General features: G+C 34.0%; 1 protein-coding gene across 2 annotated transcripts in view; it reads right to left on the bottom strand.

Annotated features, from left to right (window-relative positions):
- LOC121369308 (paxillin-like) overlaps positions 1–22,044 on the bottom strand; it is a 39,810-nt gene extending 17,766 nt beyond the window's left edge. The window contains exons 1-3 of one of the 2 annotated variants that reach the window (XM_041494280.1): positions 21,766–22,044; positions 6,439–6,644; positions 537–738 (exon numbers count right to left, since the gene is read on the bottom strand). In XM_041494280.1, the coding sequence (XP_041350214.1) occupies positions 537–738; positions 6,439–6,644; positions 21,766–21,817 (460 nt within the window). In that variant the 5' untranslated portion in view covers positions 21,818–22,044. Of the gene's footprint in view, positions 1–536; positions 739–6,438; positions 6,645–13,459; positions 13,633–21,765 lie in introns of those variants that run through there. The other variant, XM_041494281.1, reaches the window with a different exon arrangement.
- Positions 22,045–24,145: the final 2,101 nt, after the last annotated feature.

The following is a 24,145-nucleotide window of genomic DNA, read 5'->3' as shown; positions in this document are numbered from 1 at the left end:
ATGATTCTAGCCAATTATAAACCAAAATAATGTAATCATCTGCTCAGTCAAATGTTAAAATGACACTCACAACAAAATGGCCCTACTGGCTTCAGATAGGGTAGCAAGTCATTACAATTAAGGCTGTTAGCTACTGGGTTCATATCCCACCAGAGGCAATAGAGGAATTTTAATTCCCAGCACTGGTTCCAATCCAGAGTGAGTGCCCTGCAAGGCTCAGTGGGTGGTGGTGGTAGGGGTGGGGTGTTTGTGTGTGTTTGTGTGTAGGGCTACATACTCAACAGTCTAACACTTCATTGGTGTGATTATGGGTTTGTCTCCCAAGTGTTTCATCTCACGTGGGAGACGATTACACAGTAATAATAAATATAATAAGAACTGTCCAATAATATATATAATAATTAAAGGTACTTAATCAGTTTTGACATTTACTCATTTACTGATAATATAATAAAGTTAAGAGTTGAGGTAATTTGGCAGAACGTTATATTTTTAATGTCAAAAGCCAAATTCAGTAAAACACCCATTTAACGAACCTGTGTTTTTTTTGTCGATGTCGGCAATGAACTGTGCCGAGTTGAGATCCTGGAGGAGTTGATCAAGCTCAGTGAGGTTGCTGCTCAGCTGTGACATGCCTTGTTGGTGCCGCCCTTTGTCGGGAAATGCGTCAGAACTGTGCGACGTGTCGGAGCCAGGGGTCGTCTCTCTCATACGGAAATTCTGACTCTCATAAATTGGCTAAATCAGAAATAAAATAAAATATCAATATCAAATTTTTACTGTAACTGAATTCATAATTGTAATAATGGCTTGATAAATCCAAAAAAAATCACAACTTGAAAATCATATTCCTTATGACAGATATATGACTCAATTTCATACTGTGTCGGGTTACAGAATACTATTCATGTTAAAAAATAAGTTTTAGAATTACTGGCCAATCAAATTTCTTCCTCACCTAACTGAATTCTGGTTAATTAATTTAAATTACTCAAATTGCAAAGTGTCCTGAAAACAAAACCAGTCCACTACCATGATTCAGTAAACGAGGATATTTAACCACGAAGGTTGTAAAGCAATATGACCATGCCTGTACTCGGTATGTGACACTCAGTGTTCAAGTACCACTTGATATACACACAAAGTGGTGGTTGCATAGTACCAAAGAAGAGAGTTCCGTGTCAAAGTTCGAGGTGCACCGTCAAATATTTACAGAGTAAAAGCAGCTGTGGGTGTGATTGATTATTTGGTCAAATACTATTATCCATTGACAATAAATAAATACACTTTTATTTGTTATACAGTTGTTATGTAGTATATACCAGAGGTTGAAACTATTGCGGGGTACTCTAAAAAATGGAAATGCAATTTTTGCAGCAAAACTGACAGTTGCTATTAAAAACATTAATTAAATCTCTTAAATAGTATGTGACACCCCCCCCCCCCCCCATTTTCTTGCAGGTAGATTAGATGTGAGGTGCCACACTTTTTATTGCTGTACGTCCTGGGTGTGTTGATACGTTGCTTATATCAGTTTTATTAGTAAAAGGTAACATTATCGGCAATAGGAATTGATTTGGTCTATTAGAACCTGGTAGACATGCTCAGTCAAACTTCCTCTACGTACATAAAGATGTATGATCCATTGTGACATGTTATGTCTGTGGTATGCTAACTCCACACACAATCAACAATACATACATGTATTACAATACCACCTTTTACATATTCATAGTTCCACTTACAGTATATTTCACTATTTGCTTTGAAACTATGTTTTATCAGAAATTTGGTGACAATTTTTATAAGCAGATCTTTGAAAATAGGAAGCTGCTTGGAAAAATATAGGTGGCTATATTTACTGAATGCATGAAAAATAGGTGCATGAAAATTAGGCAGCGGTAGTGGCAGCAACAGCCGCCAAAAATGGCTGCCTGCCACATACTAATGAACACACTGCAACTGTAAAATAAAGTTTAAGGTTACAGTCAGCTGAAGAAAATTATTTTATATTTTAGAAGTAAACAAAATTGAAAGTTATGGTTTCACATAGTGAAATATAATTTATTTAAATTAAAACATTTTGAGAGTAACCTTGATCTATGATTATAATCACTAAAACAACATGTTCAACATAAAAGCCAAATTTATCGAGTCTGTACATTTTTATACATACATATAAGACAAAAACAAAATTTTCTTGTTTAACTGCAATCTGATAAAACAGGTTAATAATTTTCTCTTTTTTATATTAATGAATGAAAGGAAAAAAAGAAAAGAAAATCAACCAAAAGGGAAAGTGAATCCAACTGCTTGTTATGTTAGTTAAAAAAAAATATATATTAGAAAATGGTATGTTTGCAAGACTAGTCCACTGGACTCCCAGAATAACCTGTTTACCACCGCACAAACTAAGTGATTTCTAAACATGCACATGTAGGGACTTAGTGTTAAACAGTTCAAGTCAAAACACTGCTTCTGTTTTGTAGATGTCAGAGCTGCTGAACAACTTGGATACATGTAACAGACTCTCTCAACACTTAGCTGTTTTAGCAAGTCAGAATCCTGCTGTTTACCAGTACCCAAACTTTAGTTTTAGTTTTTGTAAAAGCCCTAGAAGACGTGACTCATCAACAACAAGCCCCCCCCCCACCCCCCAACGCAGTACATAAATATATAGCTGAAAGTTAGAGATTCGAGTTGAACTAACTTATTATTCTGATCTTACTTCCCCATATAAGGTTAGCTCCAAGAATAGGATCATTACTATCATATTTTTTCGTCGACTATCCCATTTCTATTCTATCTACTCTCTACCTTTTATTACTATATATTAAAAAATATTAATTATGTTAAATATTTTATGCCATTGGACATTGTTATTATGTTTTATATATATGATTATGATTATTGTCTGATGATGTCCATCTTGTTTAGGAGAGCACTTATATAGGCTCTGCCTGTTGTGCAATCCTTTCGATTCTTTTTTTATCAATAAAATATCTCAAAACAAAACTAAGTTACTGGTTCGCCAATTTTCACCAGAGTATAGCTGGGATTTTGGGGGGTTTTTTTTTAAAGACATGACTCGATTAATAAATTTATTTTACCCCCCCCCCCCCCCAAAAAAAAAACCCCAAAGAAACAAAACACCACCCCAAAAGCAACAAAAACAACACCAACATCAACACACACACACCTAGAACTTGTAGCTTAACCAACATATTCTCATCACAAACTGGTTCAGCAATTCAGAATTCCTAGAGTTGAGGTTTATTTTTAAACCCAAGAACACAACTCTACAAAAAAATAAAATAACACACACCTAGAATTTGTAGTTTAACCAACATCTTCTGAACACTAATTGGTTCTTCAAGCAGTCAGAACCCTGCTGTGCTGCAATACCCAGATTTTACTTTTTGTCTTTTTAAAAAAAACCTCTATAAGACATGACTCAACAAATTAAAAAATTTACCTACACCAGCTGGTTTAACTTTTTTTCTTTTTTTTTTAATGCTTTCATGTTTTAACTCATAAAAAGGGAACATGGTGTATCAATTGGTTTGGCTTTACAGGTTTAAGTATGTTACAAGTAAAAACAAAAAATATTATCTTATCATTTTATGGCACTACCACCATGAAAATTCAAAATTCTAACACCTATAACATCTAGAGCACTTTAAAAACACTGTAAATCCCAATTAATTACCACTGAACAAAATATCTACAGGTTGAGGAAAAGTGTGTTACAAGTGAAGACAGACACTATTATCTTATCTCTGCCAGGAACGTTCTGAAAATAAATCTGCCGAGTAAATGAAGGCTAAGCTATTTTATTTTTCATTCTTCTGCACTCAGTTTATGAGGTGAGGTCTTAGTCATATGGATTTTACTCATCACTACAACACAATATTCTACACCGACACAAAACAATGAAATCAAACTTTTATAAACATTGTGTGTAATTTGCTGAAAGATTAACTCGTACATGTAAGTCTACCTTTCTGTTACACTACAAAATGGACGAGTTTATTTAATTCTACTGAGGAGCACTTAGAAAGTAATACCAGTGTTTACAAATCCCACGCATACTGTGATTAACATTCTTACATCAACTGCTTATAACATTTCGGTGGGTGCAGACATTATCGGAATATTTATATATTTTATCACAGCAGTCGTTCACCGAGTCAGGATAGAAATAGTGAAGAAAAATATAGACATCTCGTGTACAAATAGACACAAAGAAACAAGATGAAAGGTGTGTTCAAGCAGTTAATAGCATTTTAATACAACAGTATTGAATATGTTAACTTTGCTGACAGTTTATATGTTGGTATCACCATGTATGTGTCTTAGCTGTTGTTACATGTAGTGTACAATGTATGACTCACAGCTAGGAAGCCGACACTTGAACACTGCATGAAAACTGGTTGTTACAATGTGCATGCATACTTCACCAATACTCATGGATATTTGTTATATAGCCAATCGAATCAACTGAATACTTGTTGGTATGTTAAAGGAAAGGAATGTATGTTCAGCATGTTGTTTAATCACTAATATTTAGGGATGTTGATTTTCCATTTATGAAAATTGCGAAGTCTACTTATAACATGTATTTTCCATTTACCGAGTTAAAATTCTATTGAACTTCATATATTTAATAACTATATTGCCTATAATATTTTACAGTTAGTAGCTGCAACCAAATATCAATTATAGCAAATCGGACACACACACATATACATGCATTATGCTACACTTGCAAATTATGCTTTTATTGTATTAACTAAGTAATGAATCTGCTAAAGCCTTGACAATAACATAAGCATTAACTTTCTACATATAGCAGCAACTTTAAGGGTCCATTTCTAGTAATTATACTTTCTACAGACACAATAGTATATAACAGTCTATTACCCCAGCAGGCACTCATAATGGGGAAAATAAAAATCAATTTCTCACTGAGAAATTATCCTGCATTGGTTTAACGTACACTACTACTGGATGATTTGACGCCAACAAACCAATCACCTTGTCGGTACTAAATTTGACGTCATCACAATTTGGCAAAGCACACACAATGACGTCACGTAGTTTAAAGCGTTTGCGTCTTTCTGGTTTCAGTGTTAAACTTGTAATAAAATGGTAGTTTAATGCAATTCATTATAGATTTATTTTTACAGAATATATAGAACTTTGGGTTTTGAAAATTATCTGTGAACCGTGAATAAAATACAAAGTTAAAACAATACCCAGAACAGTAAAGTAGTTTACATCATTTCTATATAAATGGGCGTGTAGCCGATGTAGGCTATATCTAAAATAAAGGCTTTTTAAAAAAACAAAAAATAGCTGGGGTAATAAATAGAATAACAAACTCGGTACCAGTTATTATCAAATTTATGTCCCTTGTGAAATAATTTTCACTTGTCACTCGCTAAAGTTTGTGACAAGTGAAAATTATTTCACTCGGGACATAAATTTAATAACTGGTAACTTGTTTATTCTCCTCTATATATGCCTTTGATACACCAGTCATCCACCACTGGTTAGGATAGGGAATAAGCCCGAGAAGATGATCATAAGTACTCTTACTACACAATTATGTCATGTCCCACAAAGGTTATATCCTGTCCCAGAAAGGTTACATCCTGTCCACAAAGGTTATATCCTGTCCCACAAAGGTTACATCCTGTCCCAGAAAGGTTACATCCTGTCCCACAAAGGTTACATCCTGTCCACAAAGGTTATGTCATGTTCCACAAAGATTACGTCCTGTCCCACAAAGATTACATCCTGTCCCACAAAGGTTACATCCTGTCCCACAAAGAGGGTTACATACTGTCCCATCAAAAATGTTACATTCATGGTTCATTTTCATACAATTATACCAGAATCATTCCGAGAATGCGTCCAATATGCTGTCACTTAGCCTCGTGAGTGGTGTTTTAATTAGTATATTAATCTGCATCTTCCGTTATATTTAAGCCTCGACATAAATAATTTTCAAAACAATTACTAACTTCAGATGAAAATGTTATTCAGTGTTTCTGTCAGAAAGAAATTTTTGGGTATGGCACTATGGAATTGAATGGAACCACAGTCATTAGGGGTATAGGGGCTTCCCCAAGAAAGAAAATGGGTTAAGTTTAGGGTTAGGATTAAGAAATTCATACAGTAATGATAAGAGGAATTAATTCTGTCAAAAAGGTTAACTTAAAAAAAAATCTGCAAAAATATTTATTATTATTTTATTATTATTTTGTGTCATTGTAATGTATATCCTATCCAACAGACAAGACAACACACACCATGGCTTTTGATTTTACAAACTGTGAGAAATTGGCAAGCACTTTAGCACTGCACAATTATTCTCCACTCACAAACATACACAAGCTTTTGTACACACTGCATCCAATCCACAATACTAACCTGATCTAGACCTCTGGGTGGGGGTAGACTGTCAAGGACCTCTTGTGGGGGTGGGGGAGGCAGGGGTGGAGTGGAGCTGCGTGAGTCACGATCTGACGCTGAGCTGTCGCGGTTGTTGTTGACGACTACTGGAGCCGGCTGGCTGATGTTGTGCTGATAGGTAGAAATGTGGGCAGTTGTTGACTGCAGATCAGCGAGCAAGGCATCTGAAGTAAATTAGAAAACAGACATTTATGTCTGCGAGCAAGGCATCTGGAGCAATACACACAATAAGACTGAGTCAAATAGAAATAAACACAGCTGTCTGCCTGCAAGGCATCTGCAGCAAGTCACACAAGAAGACTGAGTCAAATAGTAATATACATCTGGAAGCAACGCATCTGGAGCAAATCACACACGCAAGGCATCAGGAGCAAATCACACAACAAGACTGAGTCAAATAAAAATAAACACCTATCTCTGCCTGCAAGGCATCTGGATCATGACATACAACAAGACTGAGTCAAATAGTAATACACAAATATCCTCAAGCAAGGCATCTAGAACAAATCACAAACATGTCTGAGTCAAAAAGAAATATAAATGACCAAGGCTGCAAGCAAGTAATTTGCACAAAGACGTCTGGAGTAAAAAATTAAAATAAGAATGAGGTAACCAGAAGATAAAATGATTAAGACTTCATGAAAGGCATCTGGAGTCATTTCAAAAGACTGAAGTTAAGAAGAAGTGAAAAAATAACTAAAGTAATAGACAGATCCTAACTATGTTAAAGACATGACATGCTATAAACAGACATAGTAAAGGACTTCATGCTGTGGGTTAACATACCATGGATGTAAATGAATTTAACATGTCTCTAAGCGAGGTAGACATAAAAATATGGCTTATATTACAACTAATATTTCTAAATTATCTTTAAAAACCAGTTTTCTAGTCTTGTAAATTTAAACATCTAACAATGTCAATACATATTAGCTATGATTTCTTTAATTCTTTCAGCACTACTGCACTGCACAATCTTCACATAAACATTATAACGAGTGCAATGAGCATCTACAGTTCGTCCCATCTTCCCACAAAAAAAAAATTCTAAATAATTTCAGTTTGTTCTGATATAAGAAAAATAAAGGTATTTTGTAAATAACAAGACAACAACAACTATTTTTGTGTCCAATTTAGAAACAATCAGCTCATAAACAAAAATAACTTGTGGTAAATTCCATAGTATGAAAAAAAGGCATTCCTAGTGGGAAGGATTATTGATAACATACTATACGACATCACTAGTTCAAATCTTTACCTATCTTTCGCAAATTAAAATAAAATTTGTCAACTGCTTTGGCGAGTGCCAGAGCTAGTCCTGGCAACCTAAGTTGGGGTAAAGGTTTTTGATGAAAGACACTGTCAAGGCCAGCTAATTAACTGCCTGCAATTGGTTGTGCTTTAGTTTGCAAAGAAAACAGTGTGATACATCAACAGTTAAAACTAATTTGACATCACTTTTAAGACACTACGTATATATATTTATCATATAATATCTTACATTTTCAGTGCAATCAAAGTATGTGATATTTTTCAGATCACATACTTTAAGAATTTGATAACTTTGCAAATTAGATGTAAATTAATGGAGGTCACGGCACTAGGTTTATTGACATTTAAGCAAACGCACATGGGTGACACTCCATAATTGACGCATGCATTCATAGTCATCAAATGAAAATATTTCAATAGCAATTTTACACTGAAAGCTGTCCAGCGTTCAGAAAACAAAAAAACGTTAGGCCCTAGTTTCTTTTGATATAAGGACATCCAAAATGACGTCATTCGAGTTTGACGTCATTTCCATTCAAAAATACACCGCGCCACATATTCTTACGTCATATGAATATCGCGTAATGGCTGACTGGAATTAAAGTTGCGTGTATAGTTTTAAAAAAACCATGTTATATTAAGCTTGAGATTATATGATAAAGAGATTATTACCCTCGTGTATTTCGGTATCGTCAATATCATATATTAGGAATAAAAATAATGTATTATGCTCGCCAGAGGCTCGCATAATACAATTTTTATTCCTAATATATGATACTGACGATACCAAAAAACACTCTGGTAATAACCTCCATATATATACACAGCATATATATATATATATATATATATATATATATATATATATGTATGTATGTAAGTTTTGTCAATGTTACTGCATCAGGGTGCAAGTATATGCTCTCCGATTGTTTATGTTGTTAGTAAAAATTACCAAGCTTTCTGAGTGGCAGGAGTACTGAATATTCATGTCACATTCACAATTGCAAATTTTAAAAACGGGCAAATTTTATTTCAATTTAACAAAATAATTTCAGGTAATGATTCATATTTTATTTCAAAATTAATGAGTTTCTGCAGTTTTTCAAGTTTAATAGATAATATGAAGAAAAGTAATGCTCATTTTGGTATATACATAGATGTTGCAGTGAAGAACTAGCTTTACAATTTGCTGTCTGTCATCATCAGGAGGTAGCCATGATTTTGAGTTAGGGTGTGTGGGCGGGGTGTGTATATATGATATAAAAGAAAATACATTGTAAATGAAGAATAAATAATAAATGAGCATTGTAAATTCATATTTGATAACAGTACAGTATTGTTATCATACTGGGAATAGTTAGCAGATAATTAGGGAACATTTTGTTCTTAAAATCTCGATTAGTGGTATTTCTTGTCAATTAAAAATTGATTATGAACTACTGTTTAATGATTTAAACTTGTGAAGCGATCTCTCAAACTTGCGTAGTACATGTGCACGTGTATTCCAGTCAAACCGGCGGTCTGACCAATGTTACAGGCATGTGGATATTACGTTTCCTGCAGATAAAGTAACCAGTGTTTACATCAATCTGTTCACCGACTACGTGAGGTTATTCAAGTACCAACTATAAATTACGTCAAGTCTGGTTAATGACATCTCCATACATAAGGCCACGGTATGTGCTATCCTTTTAATACATACAAAATATTGACACATTGCTGTTAAATGTTAAAAATATACCCTATGACATACTGCAACAGGGTAGGAGTGGGTTTCTTCTCTTACTCTCGAGACCATGTTAAAACACTTGACTGTTTTTTTTAAACATGCCATGGTGTCAATGACCACATACGGTAATGCCTTTCCTTATGATAGTGACATTTTTATTATATACACATTGATGAGAATATCATGTGTTATTATAACACACACCACTAACACACGAGTGATATCGGTTTAAAGACATATGATTGTCTGCACCCAGTTGCCACATTCATACATGACAGAAATTGATTGCTCTGTGACATATGATATAAGTTAACCTCAAATTGACTGTTCTTTGATGCAAAGTGCCATAACTCAAATTTTATTCAACTCACTTCCGCTCATTAAATATGTTTTAAAACAATTTGTAAGATAAATAGTATTTAATAGCCATCCATGTTTTAAGTATTCCCTAGGCCTATATATGAGAGTATTGCTAAAGCAATGCATGTCCCCATCTGGGCCAACACATTTTTAACTATAAAAAATGGGTAAATCACCATGAAAATTAAACTTGGTCTGTAACAGTACACGAAAAAGATGTATTCAAAATTCCATCTCAATATCTATGTCCGGAAAATTAATTTTCACATCTTGTAAGTCAAGGGCCATAACTTCATGAAAAATTGGTAAATTGCCATAAAAGTCAAATTTGATCTTTAATAGAACATGATAAAGCTATCAGCCTATGTATACACAAAATATCAGCTCAGTATCTTGAGGCATTGCAAAAAATAAAGTCTAATTTTCATATTTCCTAAGTTCAAGGGCCATAACTCTTTCAAAAATGGGTAAATCGCCATAAAAGTCAAACTTGATTTGTAGCCATACATGATGAAGCTATATACAAAATGTCAAATCAATATCTCAAGGCATTGTGAAAAACAAAAACATCCAGAAAACTATATGTGAGACGGACGGATGGACGGACGTATAGAGAAGAAAGCTGGTTGGACCAGTAGGTGACTAATAACTGAAGTTGAAATGAGCAGTACTAATATACATAGAAACATGTTTAATAATTTTTATTAAAACTGTGATTAAAAAACTAACAGTACACATTGTATACTGGGTTTATATCGTAAACTAATGCATGTTTGGGTTCAACAAGTACATGTATAATTTTAATATTTAGTATAAGATTAGTGTCTGTCATGCATATAAATCTGTTTGTGACATGAAGGGATAGGTTTAATATAGGCTTATACTTTACAACAATGAAAATGTACTGAAAACAGATTTATAAAACTACCGAAATACATACATACTTTATTATATACCGGATTAGTGTACCCTACTAAAATAGAATTAAATTATATAATGAAGCCCTTGATACTTTTAAAGAAAATCACCTGAAGGAGTCTTAACAGCTTACTGCCATTGTAACATCTTTTCAACGAATGCAACTCTTTTAACAATTAAAATAAAATATTAAATACATTTTCTTGTTTGGCATGTCACTGTATATATGCAGTGCTTTTGAGAGTCCAAAGGTTTAGATTTTTTATCTACATGTACCAATAATAATGTCTCTGCCAGAGGGTAAAAAAGATATGGCGCCATACCCAAATGTTTTGCAGATTTTATATTTTTAAGTTAACCATTTGACAAAATTAATGACACTTATCAGTACTGTATGATTTTCATAACCCTAACCCATACCCATATTGTTTCCGGGGGAGGCCCCCAATACCACCTGCCAACACTGTAAATATTCAACTGCATAGCGCCATACCCAAACATTTATTTCTGGAAGAAACACTGAATGTGTACAAAAAAAAAAAAAAAAAAAAAAAAAAAAGTCTGGGCTACCACAAACATTTAGATGAATATATGCAGTCACCAATAGCCTAACCAAGGTAATATATTTATTGTCCAAGTTTAATCATTAAAAAGGCTCTAATAGTAAAAAACCATCTTAACAATGTCTGCTCTATACTACATGTCCAGGTATATATCAAATGAGAGAATAAAGCCAAACAGCTGCGTAAAAGTGAGTTGTCAAAAGTTGCAGTTGCCCTAGTCCTCTATTTTGATACATATTTCAGCCCTTAAAATAAGCATCAGTCGGTGTTACCTATTAACTAATTGATACTGCTATTGGGTTCCTCAATTTTAATATTTCAACAAGAATGAAAATGGGGTTTTTATGTAAATAGTTAATAAGAGTAAAGGCAATGCGAAAGCATGCAAGCTTTAATAACATTTAAAATGGCTTCAATGTAAGTTAACCACCATATAATCAAATTCTGATAAATGTAATTAAAAACATGTTATTTCATTTAGATGTAAAGCTATTTCTTACAGGAAACACTGTGAAAATGGTGAAAGTCATACATTAAGAATAAAACTTTGTCATGAACGAAATATTAGTTACAGGAAATGATATGGGACCTGACCAATCGTTCGTGACTTATTTTGATAGCTGATATTTGTGACAAATATAAACAGCCAGTGTTTTGACAATATGGAAGGAAATGTTTTATTTACGGTTATATGGCGTCAAATATATGGTTAAACACTACACAGATATAAGAGGAAACCCACTGTCGCCACTTCATGGCCTACTCATTTCGATTAGCAGAAAGGGATCTTTTATATGCACTATCCCAGACATGATAGTACATACCACGACCTTTGTTAAACCAGTTGTGGAGCACTGGCTGGAAGGAGAAATAGCCCAATGGGCCCACCGACAGGAATCGATCCTAGATCGACTGTGCATCAGGCGAGTGCTGTACCACTGAGCTACGTCTCGCCTGTGACAATATGGAGATGCAATTCAAATTAAAAGCACCCTTGTTGGAGTCTGCAATAATTACAAATTTATAAAATAGTAATAAAGAAAATTATTTTGATGCAATTTTTTGTGAACATGTAATTCAAAGTGCAATCAAGGTACTATCTATAGATTCCTCAAGAAAAATTATCTATTAGTTTGGTACATGTAATTATGCCACTTTGTCACTGATTCTTTAACAGAAGTGGTTGCTCCAGCATACATGTATTTGATTTCTGTTTGAAAAGCACTTAACTGATCAATGACAAATACACTTATTTCCAGATTACCTGTAGGTAAATGTCATGTACACCTACTGGCTAAGTGGCAGGTGTATGAGGTGGGAGGGACAAGTGTAAACACCAGTACACATGTATGTGATTCACTACTCCAAAGGTCAGTGGGTCTCACAAAAACACGGTCTTATATTTAGCCTAGCCTACCTTGTGAACACCTGTGTTTATGTTACACAAAACAGAAACCAAACTACAGCACACAAGTTACAATGAAGCTAAAACACCCATAAAAACAACAAAAAACAACATTCTGGTACCCAACCTACTTGCAAAACAAATTTAATCTGCTACTAAAGTATGTATGTATGTATGTATATATATATAAAATCCCAATGTAAACATAAACAATAATCCATTATAACCTCTGATATTTATGTTTTCTGGACTAGAACTAGAAGAAGACAAAATAAATTATTGCAAAAATAGCACTAACTACATAATCATAATTGATTTTTTTTTTTTTTAATGCACAAAAATTAAATGAATAACTACTTTTCTTCTGTTCTTTACATACATACATGTGTAAATCAAGCAATGTGTTTCAGTAATTTGGACATTAATTATTAGTATGGTAGTGGGGATACACTGATTTAAATTTGGATTGAAATAAGGACAAAATCTTGCTGGCACTGGCATAGGAAGATGTAACATCATTTCCTGCCGACAGCAAGCAAATAGTTCAATGCTGAATTTAAGAAGAAAAAAAACCATGACATGGGTTTAAAAGAATGCTACGACAACTGGTGAAAGCTAACAAACTGATCTCATTGATAGCCATCAGTCTGGTTGTACCCTGCTCACAGTAAACCAAGCCGTTACATCACCCACAGCGTTTAGTGATTGGTTATGATAAGACAGTTAACTTACTTGCCACCTGGAATGGTTCAATCAACTGCCGCAGATGCCTCTAACAGCTAGTGCTGCCAACAACATCAAAAACTGAACAGCAACTCGACTTATCAACACTGTTATCAACATGTATGGCTTAATGACAACTCCAGCAAACAAGCTGTTTCTTTTTTCATTACCGCAATCCTCTGCAACCGAGTCTGCGAATAGGTCATCACAACACTTCAGGTCGCTGACATGACCTAACCTTTTTTGGAATCTGTTTGCATACCAGTGGCAAAGTATTTCCCAAGAATATATATAAACACATGAACTGTACCACAAGTAAAGCAGCTCTCGTAAAACTAAAAAGAGCCCACAACCTACCAACAGATGTATGTGTGGAATGAATACGGGGCTGTTTGTAATTAATTCCATCTGAGTTAACACTGGGGGAAGATAAACAACTGGATGCATGTATATATCCTAACGGCTCCAGTGAACTTGGCTTGATTAATTATGGCACACCTATTCTCCACAGTCAGGGCCAGTTAGACACATGTGGATTCACCTGCTAACAAAGTCAAAACATTCACACACATCAGTGCAGATTTTGTGAGGAAACATACTGACACAAAACTAGCTCGTGCATAATGAATCAATGATATTTCAATATTAAATTGGCAACTACTGTTACTACATATAGATGTGTAATATTACTAATAGTCTAATGTTGAAAATCAGTTCGAATTCCATTGTCGATCATCGATTATAATCAATTAACCTCAACCAATCAACTTGGTCTCTATATATATATATATATATATATATACTGAACAAAAAAAGAAACTTCCGATTTGCACATATAGTATTTGTTGTGTTAAACAATTCATTGTGTAATGAAATTATATAGGTAGTATTAGCCTTGAGCTGTATTATCAGGATTCATGAATTTTATCGATTCTTTTTGCACTGTTAATCGTCGACAACGTGAAATTCAATTTGCACATGCATGCATGGTTCGACATGTCCCGTGTAGTATTCGGTCAATTTGTTTTACTTGTCTTACTGACATTGTTGTCAAGTGAACGAAAACGCTTCAACATTTGTAAAAAAAATAACTTTTTTACATTGTAGCATTTTTAGTATACCAAGAATACTCAATAATTTATGCGAACGGGCGATTGGCATGCTTGATGCTGGCATGTTGACAGAAGACGTTGCAAGGCATGTTGGGAGTTCTAGTTGAGCGATACGAAATCTTCGCGTACGTCGTGGACGTCCGCGTGTTACAACGCGTGGTCAAGACCGCTATATCATGAACACGCATTTGCGCAATCGATTCCAAACTGCCACTGCTACTGCTGCTAACACACCTGGGCTTTATAACAACCGAATCAGTGGGCAAACTGTTCGTAATCGTCTGCGGGAGAACGGTTTACATGCACGACATCCTTACGTCGGATACGTTTTAACGCAACGCCATCGTCTAAATCATCTTAACTGGGCACGTGTACACACTCGTTGGATACAGCGATGCTGGAATACCGTTCTATTTTCGGATGAATCCAGATTTTCTTTACAATGTGGTGATGGCAGGGTGCGCGTCTACCGTAGGAGAAATGGACACTATGCTGACTGTTGCGTTATGGAACGAAATCGTTTCGGGGGTGGGGGTTGTGTCATGGTCTGGGCAGCCATTGCCCATGGTTATCGTTCACCACTAGTCGTCATTGATGGCAATTTAAATGCTCAACGTTACCGCGATGACATTCTCGCTAATCACGTCATTCCTCTGTTCCATAACAACGCCAACATCTCGATTTTTCAGCATGATAATGCCACCTCTCATACAGCTAGAGACACTGTAAATTTTCTTAGGACAAATAACATTGATTTCATTGATGACTGGCCCGTTAAAAGTCCTGATCTCAACCCCATCGAGCATGTCTGGGATAGTCTGGACAGACGATTGAGGCGTCGTCCCAACCCACCCGCTAACGTTAATGGACTTTGTCAAGCGCTCATTCAGGAATGGAACAATATTCCACAGGCAGAAATCAACATTTTAGTCAATTCAATGCGCCTGCGATGCACTGCAGTGGTCAATTCAAGAGGTGGTCATACCCGTTATTAAGTGGATACCACACATGGTCAAAATTTCTCCCAGTTTCTGTTAACCTATGGCCATGATTTTTGCACCAAATGATGCATCATGGAACACTCTTTAAACGCATATATAACAATTATTCCCCCGGTTTGTTTTCATCAAGTTACGTTAAAGCAAAGTTAGCGGAAGTTCCTTATTTTGTTTAGTATATATATATATATATATATATGACTCAAGTCAAATGAAGAAACTATTCAAAAAGATGCCTGTGAATTCAGAATGCAGTAAAAACAAAAACACAAAAGTTTATAGCACATATGTATAATCTGCAACAATATATACATTCTGTTGTTGACTGATGGCTTTATAATTGCATACATGTTCACATGCTTAAGCTTAAATATCAGATCACAGGCAGAACATGTCTGTATGTCACATATTTTTTTTATTTGGCCTAATGTGACATATATATACTGTCACCTTTCTTTATTATTACAACCCCCAGGGTTCTATTTTTAAAATTTGACTTGACGCCCATGGCTTTGACTTTTGGCATTTTAGCACTGTTTAACAAAACAAAATGCGAATTCTAGTTTTATTTCAAAAACATATAAGTTCAAATTTAAAAGAATAATACTATACACACAGTGCTCTTAATTTAACCAAATTACTATATCTGTTTTGCATTATGAAAATATATGGGTCAGGAAAGGGGTGTTTGTAAAGTGTTTTAAATGTAACATTATATAATAATAAAAAAGGAATTATTTACATTCAGAATTGGGAATGAAAAAATTACATTTGTGAATGGTGGGAAATGATGCTGATTACCGCAGTCTAGAAGCACAGCTGATTCAACCCTGATGTGTTACTGTTAGCAGATCAGAAAGGAAAAACATGCGACAATAAATCAGACTTTATTCTGGCTGGAGAATGATTTATATTTTTTAGCTCCCCTTAGAATGTGATTTTTTTTTTTTTAAATAGCACTCCAAAAGCATCAAATATCGATGTTAATATACAAGTATGGGAAATATCTCATTTCTTAAATGGCTCCCCATAGTTAGGGGAGCAATTAATCACTACTCTCAATTTTTTTCACTGCAAAGTCTGCAAATTCTAAAAGATTTTGATGGATATTAAACTTTTAAAGGGACATTCCTGAGTTTGCTGCATTGTAAGATGTTTCCAACCAATAAAATATTTCTACGATTAACCGTACATATTAAATATATTTTCTTGTTTAGAATATCAGTGTCTGTATATTCAATGTGTTTCTGCTCATATCAATATTTGTAAGAAGCCCAAAATGGATTTTGTCTTCAAATAATTTCGTACATACGAAAAAATAGTTTTTAGGAAATAAAATGAAATTTAACCTAGTACAAATATTAGAAAGGTCAGAAACATGCTTAATATACAGCCACTAATATGATATGCATAAAAATATATTTGATATGCAATTACAATTGTTAAAAAGTCTCGGTTAGTTGATAACATCTTTAAAATTGCAGCAAACTCAGGAATGTCCCTTTAAACAAACAACTTGTGAATAAATAAAATTACACTTTTAATGAGCTTTTTGGAAAGTTAGAATTTTACTTCCATATCTTTATTCATTGTACCAAAGGATACAAATCAGACTTTGGTAATTAAATATACTGTCTTAATGTAATATTAAGAACTTGTAAACAAAATAACAATAAAACAAACAAAAATAGTACTAAAGTTACATAACATATAAATATGTACATGTACATGTACATGTACATGTACATGTACATACACATACACATATATATATATATACACTGTGTGTTTCGTACATTAAAAACATTAAAGATTGTTCAAAATGCTGAACACATACAAATCTATGAAGCTGACTAACAGAAATTAACCTCCAGATAAGTATGGTGAACACATACACCATCTCGCGCTGAAAAGCAATCCAAAAATAGAACTGCTTGCAAAACAATTTGTAACTTTATTCCACTTTCAATAAGAAAAAAACTTTAAATGTCGGGAGTTGAGTATAATTTCAGAAGACTTCGCTGGATATATTCAAAACTTTGTGTACAGGATCCTGTCTTTATATGTAGACAACACATGTACATGTATGTTATAAAATACAAAGAAAACCCATACCTAAATATCACAATTATAATAAAACATGCATGTATCACAGTATGTGATGACCATTCTTTTCCATCTTCATTGCAAATGGTAAAAATATTGTATTTATGCAGGGCAATTCCGCGCTAATGTGGACATGCAGTGAAAAATTAAAATCATGTTATTACTTATATATTAAGATTTTTTCTAATGTAAAATATTGTAAAATAAATGGATGTGGTTGACTTTAGCCATTTTATGAGGATACCATCACACTAAAAATCTGACACTCCCATAATACACACTATGAATTTGTGTACAGCAGCCATGTTATTGAGGTAATATTCTTTTTATTAGTGTTCTTGTTTTACCACTAACAAAGGACAACATTGCATGATCCACTTTAATAAAAAGATAATTGTTTTTAGATATAGGTGAAATTAGAAAACATAGAAATCAGTTTGTAATTCCGTTACCGAAAACAAGCAAAAAGTTAGATTGTATTGTTCATATATATGTAATCAAGGAATCAACTCATGTTCTCTGAGTAAATGTTAATGAACATAATCATACACATTTACTTTCAAATTCATGCATTACTTGTAAAATTATAGCTGTCAACAATTTTGTAATTCCGTTACCATAGGTTTGTAATTCCGTTACCGTCTTTGGTATATTTTGTCAAGAAACACTTTGGTATAAACCTACATAGTTACCTAAAATGCTGCACTCTTATCCATATAGTCATATACATCAAGTGATGTACCAATAGGAAGATATACAATTGTATTTGTTTTTTAATCCACACGGTAATACATGTAGTACTAGTAGTGGCACCCATAGCAATATAAGTCATCCATTAAGAATATAGAAATTAAGAAAATCTATCAGCTTTAACCAAACAATATTATTTAAAAGCTTATGCCGACTAAAATTTGCAAATTCATGACAAAATAATCAAAACTCACTAATATTATATCGGGCTCGAAATATGAAGTAAAATATGGCCTGCCATTATTTATTTTTTAAATTGCAGGCCAAAAGAAATATGGACAGCACATGGTGTATGTAGGGTTTGGGACAGTTTGTGGAAAATTAGGACCTTTGAGATATATTGTAGAGCATTATAAATAGGGATGGGACGATTATTCGATGTTACCGAAAACCACGGTTTTAGGCCCTCGGTTCGGTACACCGTTTCACAATTGGCAAACAGCATGTATAAATGTTTCTACACCTTGCTGGTAATCCCAATGACCCGAAAAGTATTTTGGCCAATCACAGCATTTGATTCCTTTAAACCTGACATGTTTGCATGGGAGATGCATGTAGGTGAAAGGTGACGTTCAGATCCTTCCCGGGACCATAAAACTTGTAACCTCCCAAAATAGGGAGGGACTGACCTCAGTGATCAATCCGCTGAGAGAATAAACATTTTAAGTACATGTATGTTTCATCCCAGTGGTCAAAATTTTAAAAAGTAAACATATGTTAACTTCAAGAATTATAAAATGATGACCAATTTCGGTCATATTAAAACGATTCAACATCGTTAATTTCTGTAAGTTTTTATCAGGGTGAAATCGTCTGCTGATCCTGAACTACAATGTACACAAACTCCTTTGCACATTTTTTTAAATTTTTTTAAATAAATCTTTGCAGATTATTTTTTTCACTTTCAGTGCAAAAAATTAAATAAAAATAATAACTAGTTAAATAATTCACTATTATATATTATGTGCATGTACTTGTGCTTGCTTATCTTTTTTTTCTTCTTTTTTTTAAATCAGTGATACCTTTTTATGTAACTTGTGTCGAGATAAATAATCAAACAGTAGGCCTATATATTATGTATACATTTGTGCTTATATCAAGTAATCCATCAAGGATTTGACATTATCAAAATAATAATAAACATTACAGAAATATGTCTGACATATATCTTTCTTTTAGACTTCTATAATATATACAATTGCTGTCAAATATTTTAAACATTTACTATGTAATATGTACAGTTTATAGTGCTAGTTTAAATCTCCACTCATATACATGTACGTGTACATGTAAATAAATTATTTTGTTCTAATGTAAATTCAGAGCGGTAATTCCATTACCGAACTGTGTAATTCCATTACCGAACTGTGTAATTCTGTTACCAGCATTCAATGTTGTACAGCAAAATTATGAAAAGATAATTTGTAATATAATTTCTATTTTGTTAATCACAAGTCATTAGGTCATCATTTCATCATGAAGATAAATAATTCTTTCATCATACTTCACAGAGTTTGTCGATGTTTTGTGGTGCCCGTAAAAATGGTGTCCGTTTTGCGTAATTCCGTTAACAGACTTTAATTAAGTACCCATGCACTACACCTTGCAGTAGGGAATCTCACTTTTGCCCTTAACAAGCACTAGTGCAGTACTAGTGTATTACTTAGTTATATCATTATGATAATTTTTCTTATGTGGACTAGCTGAGTTTAATGCCTGAAATATCTCTCCAACTCGTAATTCCGTTACCGTGGAATTGCCTAGCTCTGGATGATCAGAAAATTTCGCCAAATTATCTAAAAAGTGCCAAACCTATAGCTATCTTCCAACAAAATATAAATTATAACAATATTTTTTCGCCAAATTGAAAGAATTTGGCGAGTGGCAGAGCTAGCCCTGTTATGTATTGAACCACATAAATTGATAATAGAGGGTTATACAATAACATAATCAAAACGTTAACTTTTTAAAAAAACATTTCTTATATAGTAAAATTACAGCTAAACAAAAACAAATTGTTTTCACTCCCTCAAATGAAAGAACTATCAATAAAGAACAAAAAAAAAAAAATGTCATGTTTTAACAAAATAAAATAATGTTTTGCTAAATAACAGACAATCAACTTGAACATTGGTTTTGCTTAAATCTACACATGTTCTATTGTTATTATTAACAGAGATCCTCTGGCAGATTTGATAAGATCAAATTTCAGATTGAGCTTGAAAAAACCCAAACAGGAATTCCGACCAAGGAAAAACAAGGCTTTGTGGAAATGGGGGTGGATGAAAAAGGTCACTAGATCAGAGATTAGCATGATGTAAAAATGTTCCAAGTGCCACAGGGCCCCGTTCCACGAAGCGATCTTAGCCCTAAGATAAACTTAAAGTGCATAGGGTAGCTATGCGCCTAAGGTAATCTTAGGGCTAAGATTGCTTCGTGGAACTGGGCCCTGTTCTATAAATTAACAATATTTACAATATCATTTTCAGTTCCAGATCATCAGTCTTCCCCCACTTTAAAACAGTTATATGTTGTTAAATTACAATTATTTTTATAAGAATAGATACAAAATAAAAAAACATGAGATTGCACAACTAACATTACAAATGTATCCCATTTCAGGAGTGATGGTAAGTTATCTGTATTATTTATTCTTTTAAAATTTGTCAAGTACCATCTGTATATATGTTTAGCCTCCAGGATTCAGGAACTATACAGTTTTAAAGCAGGTAACCCATATTTTGTTCATGAATGCATGATCATATTTAGGACATTATTTACATGGTCATGACAGGTTACGCTAAAACAAAAAGGGTTACCTAAATTTGTTTTTGCATACAACCTATAAATAGTTTACACCAATTTATTCAATTCTTACACATATGCTTTTAAAGGAAATAACTAAAAAACTGTTTTAATTTATGGTTTGGTTACGGTTACAAATTTCATACACCATAGAGGGAATGGGTGGAACTTATTTGAAACTTTAGTATTTAAGCTATAGGCTCCTAACTGTCATAAAATAGGAAGACTGATGAAGTTATTCGAAACTAAAATATTCGCCCGGTTTTGCCCCCTCCCCCATTTCGGACGTTTAGTTAGGGTTAGAGTTAAGATTATGGACTAAGATTTGGGTCAGTTTCAAGGTTAGGATTAGGTTCCTTCTTGATATCAATATAATATGGGGCCTTAGTGGATATTTTTGCAATCAGGAACTGCCATAAAATCTATATTTTTGTAAATTTATTAAATGTGATTATTAGTGTAATCTGTCAATACCATTATCTGCTATCACTTATTACTTTACTTCTATATTTTAACTGTGGATTGACGGTCAAGTTCTACTCACCCAAATCATCCATCACTTTGTGTTTCGGAGTGTATTCCGTTTTCTCTTGCATCAAGTTAACAACTTGACAAACTTCCTGCGGATGTAATTCCTCGTTACCGGGGAGGATCGACTCGGTCTATCTGGCTGGTACAGTGCTTCTAGGGGAGTCGAATGTCAACAAGAACACTGCTTCCGAAATTCGCCAGTTCAGTCGTAACATAGAGGATGGTTATTAAACTGAATAAATATTTAAAGTGTTAAGTATTCTTCGTCTTGACATATTTCCTTGGTTGTAACTGCAAATATTTCTGACGTTGTTTTTAGAGCACCACACTTTTTGTATCGTCCTTATATATCCTCCTTTGATCGGGAGCACCAATTTAAAGTAAAAAAGTTTTGTTTAACTAAACCACATTGATTTATTAATCATAGGGGATGATAGGCTATTCCATGTCAAACATTTCGTACTTCTATCATATATTCTTAGAGAGTAAACCCACTACATTTTTCCATTAGTACCAAGGGATCTTTTATATGCACCATCCCACATACAGGGTAGCACATATCACAGCCTTTGATATACCAGTTGTGGTGCACTGGATGTATTAAAAAATAGCCCAATGGGCCTACCAATGTGGATCGATCCTAGACTGACCACACATGAGGCAAGCTCTTTACCACTGGCCTAAGTCCCGCCCCCACCATTTCAAAGTTGTACAACAGCAGCTTCCTGCAAAAAGTATTCATTAAGTTTTGTTTTGAAATGTAAACATTATACCTTCAAATAATTTAACTTAATATCCAATTATCTTGATGAACTATGCCTACTAATGACAGAAAGAAGAGTGACAAACAATTCAATATCTTTGAGAGGTGGGAAGCAAATTATCGCAGACGGGGTAGAAGTTTGTAGGAGTGAAATATTAATTTCTCTATCGATACTTTCTCCATATGACCAATACAAAAAGAAAAGAAAAGAAAAAAAAATCAGTTACCTATTATTTATATACTTTGCTTTATAATGTGTACCTATAAAAAATATGTACACTAAAGTCATAATCAAAATTATATTAGTTTTTTTGTGTTATAAAATTCACGAAATTTCCAAGTTATTCAAGATACCCGTTTCGGACTGTTATTATTGTGACATTTAACATCCAATAGATGTCAAAATGTAAATAAAATGGAACTGTAGATGTTTACCATAGTAAACTACAGAAGCCACTATTTATGTCAAGGGATTGGATGTATGGGGCAACACTGAAGATAGGACAAGCAGAACAGCACATACCAGTTGTTGGGTAAGGAAAAAACAAAAAAACACATTAAAGAATGGGTCTACAAAGGGGTTTTGATCCTACCCCCAGATCACCTCAGGCGAGCATTGTACTGACTGAGCTACATCCTCCCCTATATAAAGTGAATCCAACTGTTAACACTCATTATTTGAACCAGGATATTTCTAACTGCAGTCGGAGATCCGTGACTGGTATATTAAAGGCTATGATGTGTGTTATCCTCTCTGTGGGAAACTGCACCTAAATAAACCCAGACTGCTAATCACCAAAGTGGAACTCAGCTTCCTCTCACACTGACACACTACCATCTGGAGACAAAGTAGTCAAGTTTTTTTCATGCCCAGGATAATGGGCTTGAACTGTAGATTTTAGAAATAGCTAGACCTACAAAAATACATTAGATTACTTTATTCATTTATGTAATGAATTCCATATTTTTACTAATATACAGTATTTTCCTTTCCTAAATTTGATGGTTAAGTAATCAGTGATATTCATATTACAGCTAAACCCATCTAAACCAGACACCCACAGGACCAAAGTTTGTTTAAAGTTTGATTTGTTTAACACCACTAGAGCACATTGATTAATTAATCATCGGCTATTGGATGTCAAACATTTGGCAATTCTGACTTGTAGTTAACAGAGGAAACTCGCTACATTTTTTCTAATGCAGCAAGGGATCTTTTATATGCACTTTCCTACAGACAGGAAAGCACATACCACAGCTTTTGGCCAGTTGTGGTGCACTGGTTTGAATGAGAAACAAAACCCAGTCAGTTGAACGGATCCAACAAGGTGGTTCAATCCTGTGATGCAAGCACCTCACGCAAGCACTCAACCCACAGGACCAAGTATAAAACTTGGTTTTAAGAGGCATCAGATTTAGAAAGTATCTTAGCACTACGATACCGCAACGACGCATACAAGGCTTTTACGATATTGTAGTGCTAAGATAGCTTCAAGTATCTAGGCCAATATTTAAAAAGGGGCTGTCAAAAATGTTTGGTTTTGAGAGAATTCCAGTCTGGTTTTGACGCATTTCATTGTATATTATATACTCAATAAAATGAAATAAGGGCCAGACGACTTTCGGTGAT

The sequence above is a fragment of the Gigantopelta aegis genome, chromosome 3, assembly GCF_016097555.1.
Source record: "Gigantopelta aegis isolate Gae_Host chromosome 3, Gae_host_genome, whole genome shotgun sequence".
NCBI classification, from domain to species: domain Eukaryota; kingdom Metazoa; phylum Mollusca; class Gastropoda; order Neomphalida; family Peltospiridae; genus Gigantopelta; species Gigantopelta aegis.
This window is presented reverse-complemented; position numbering and strand designations above follow the sequence as displayed.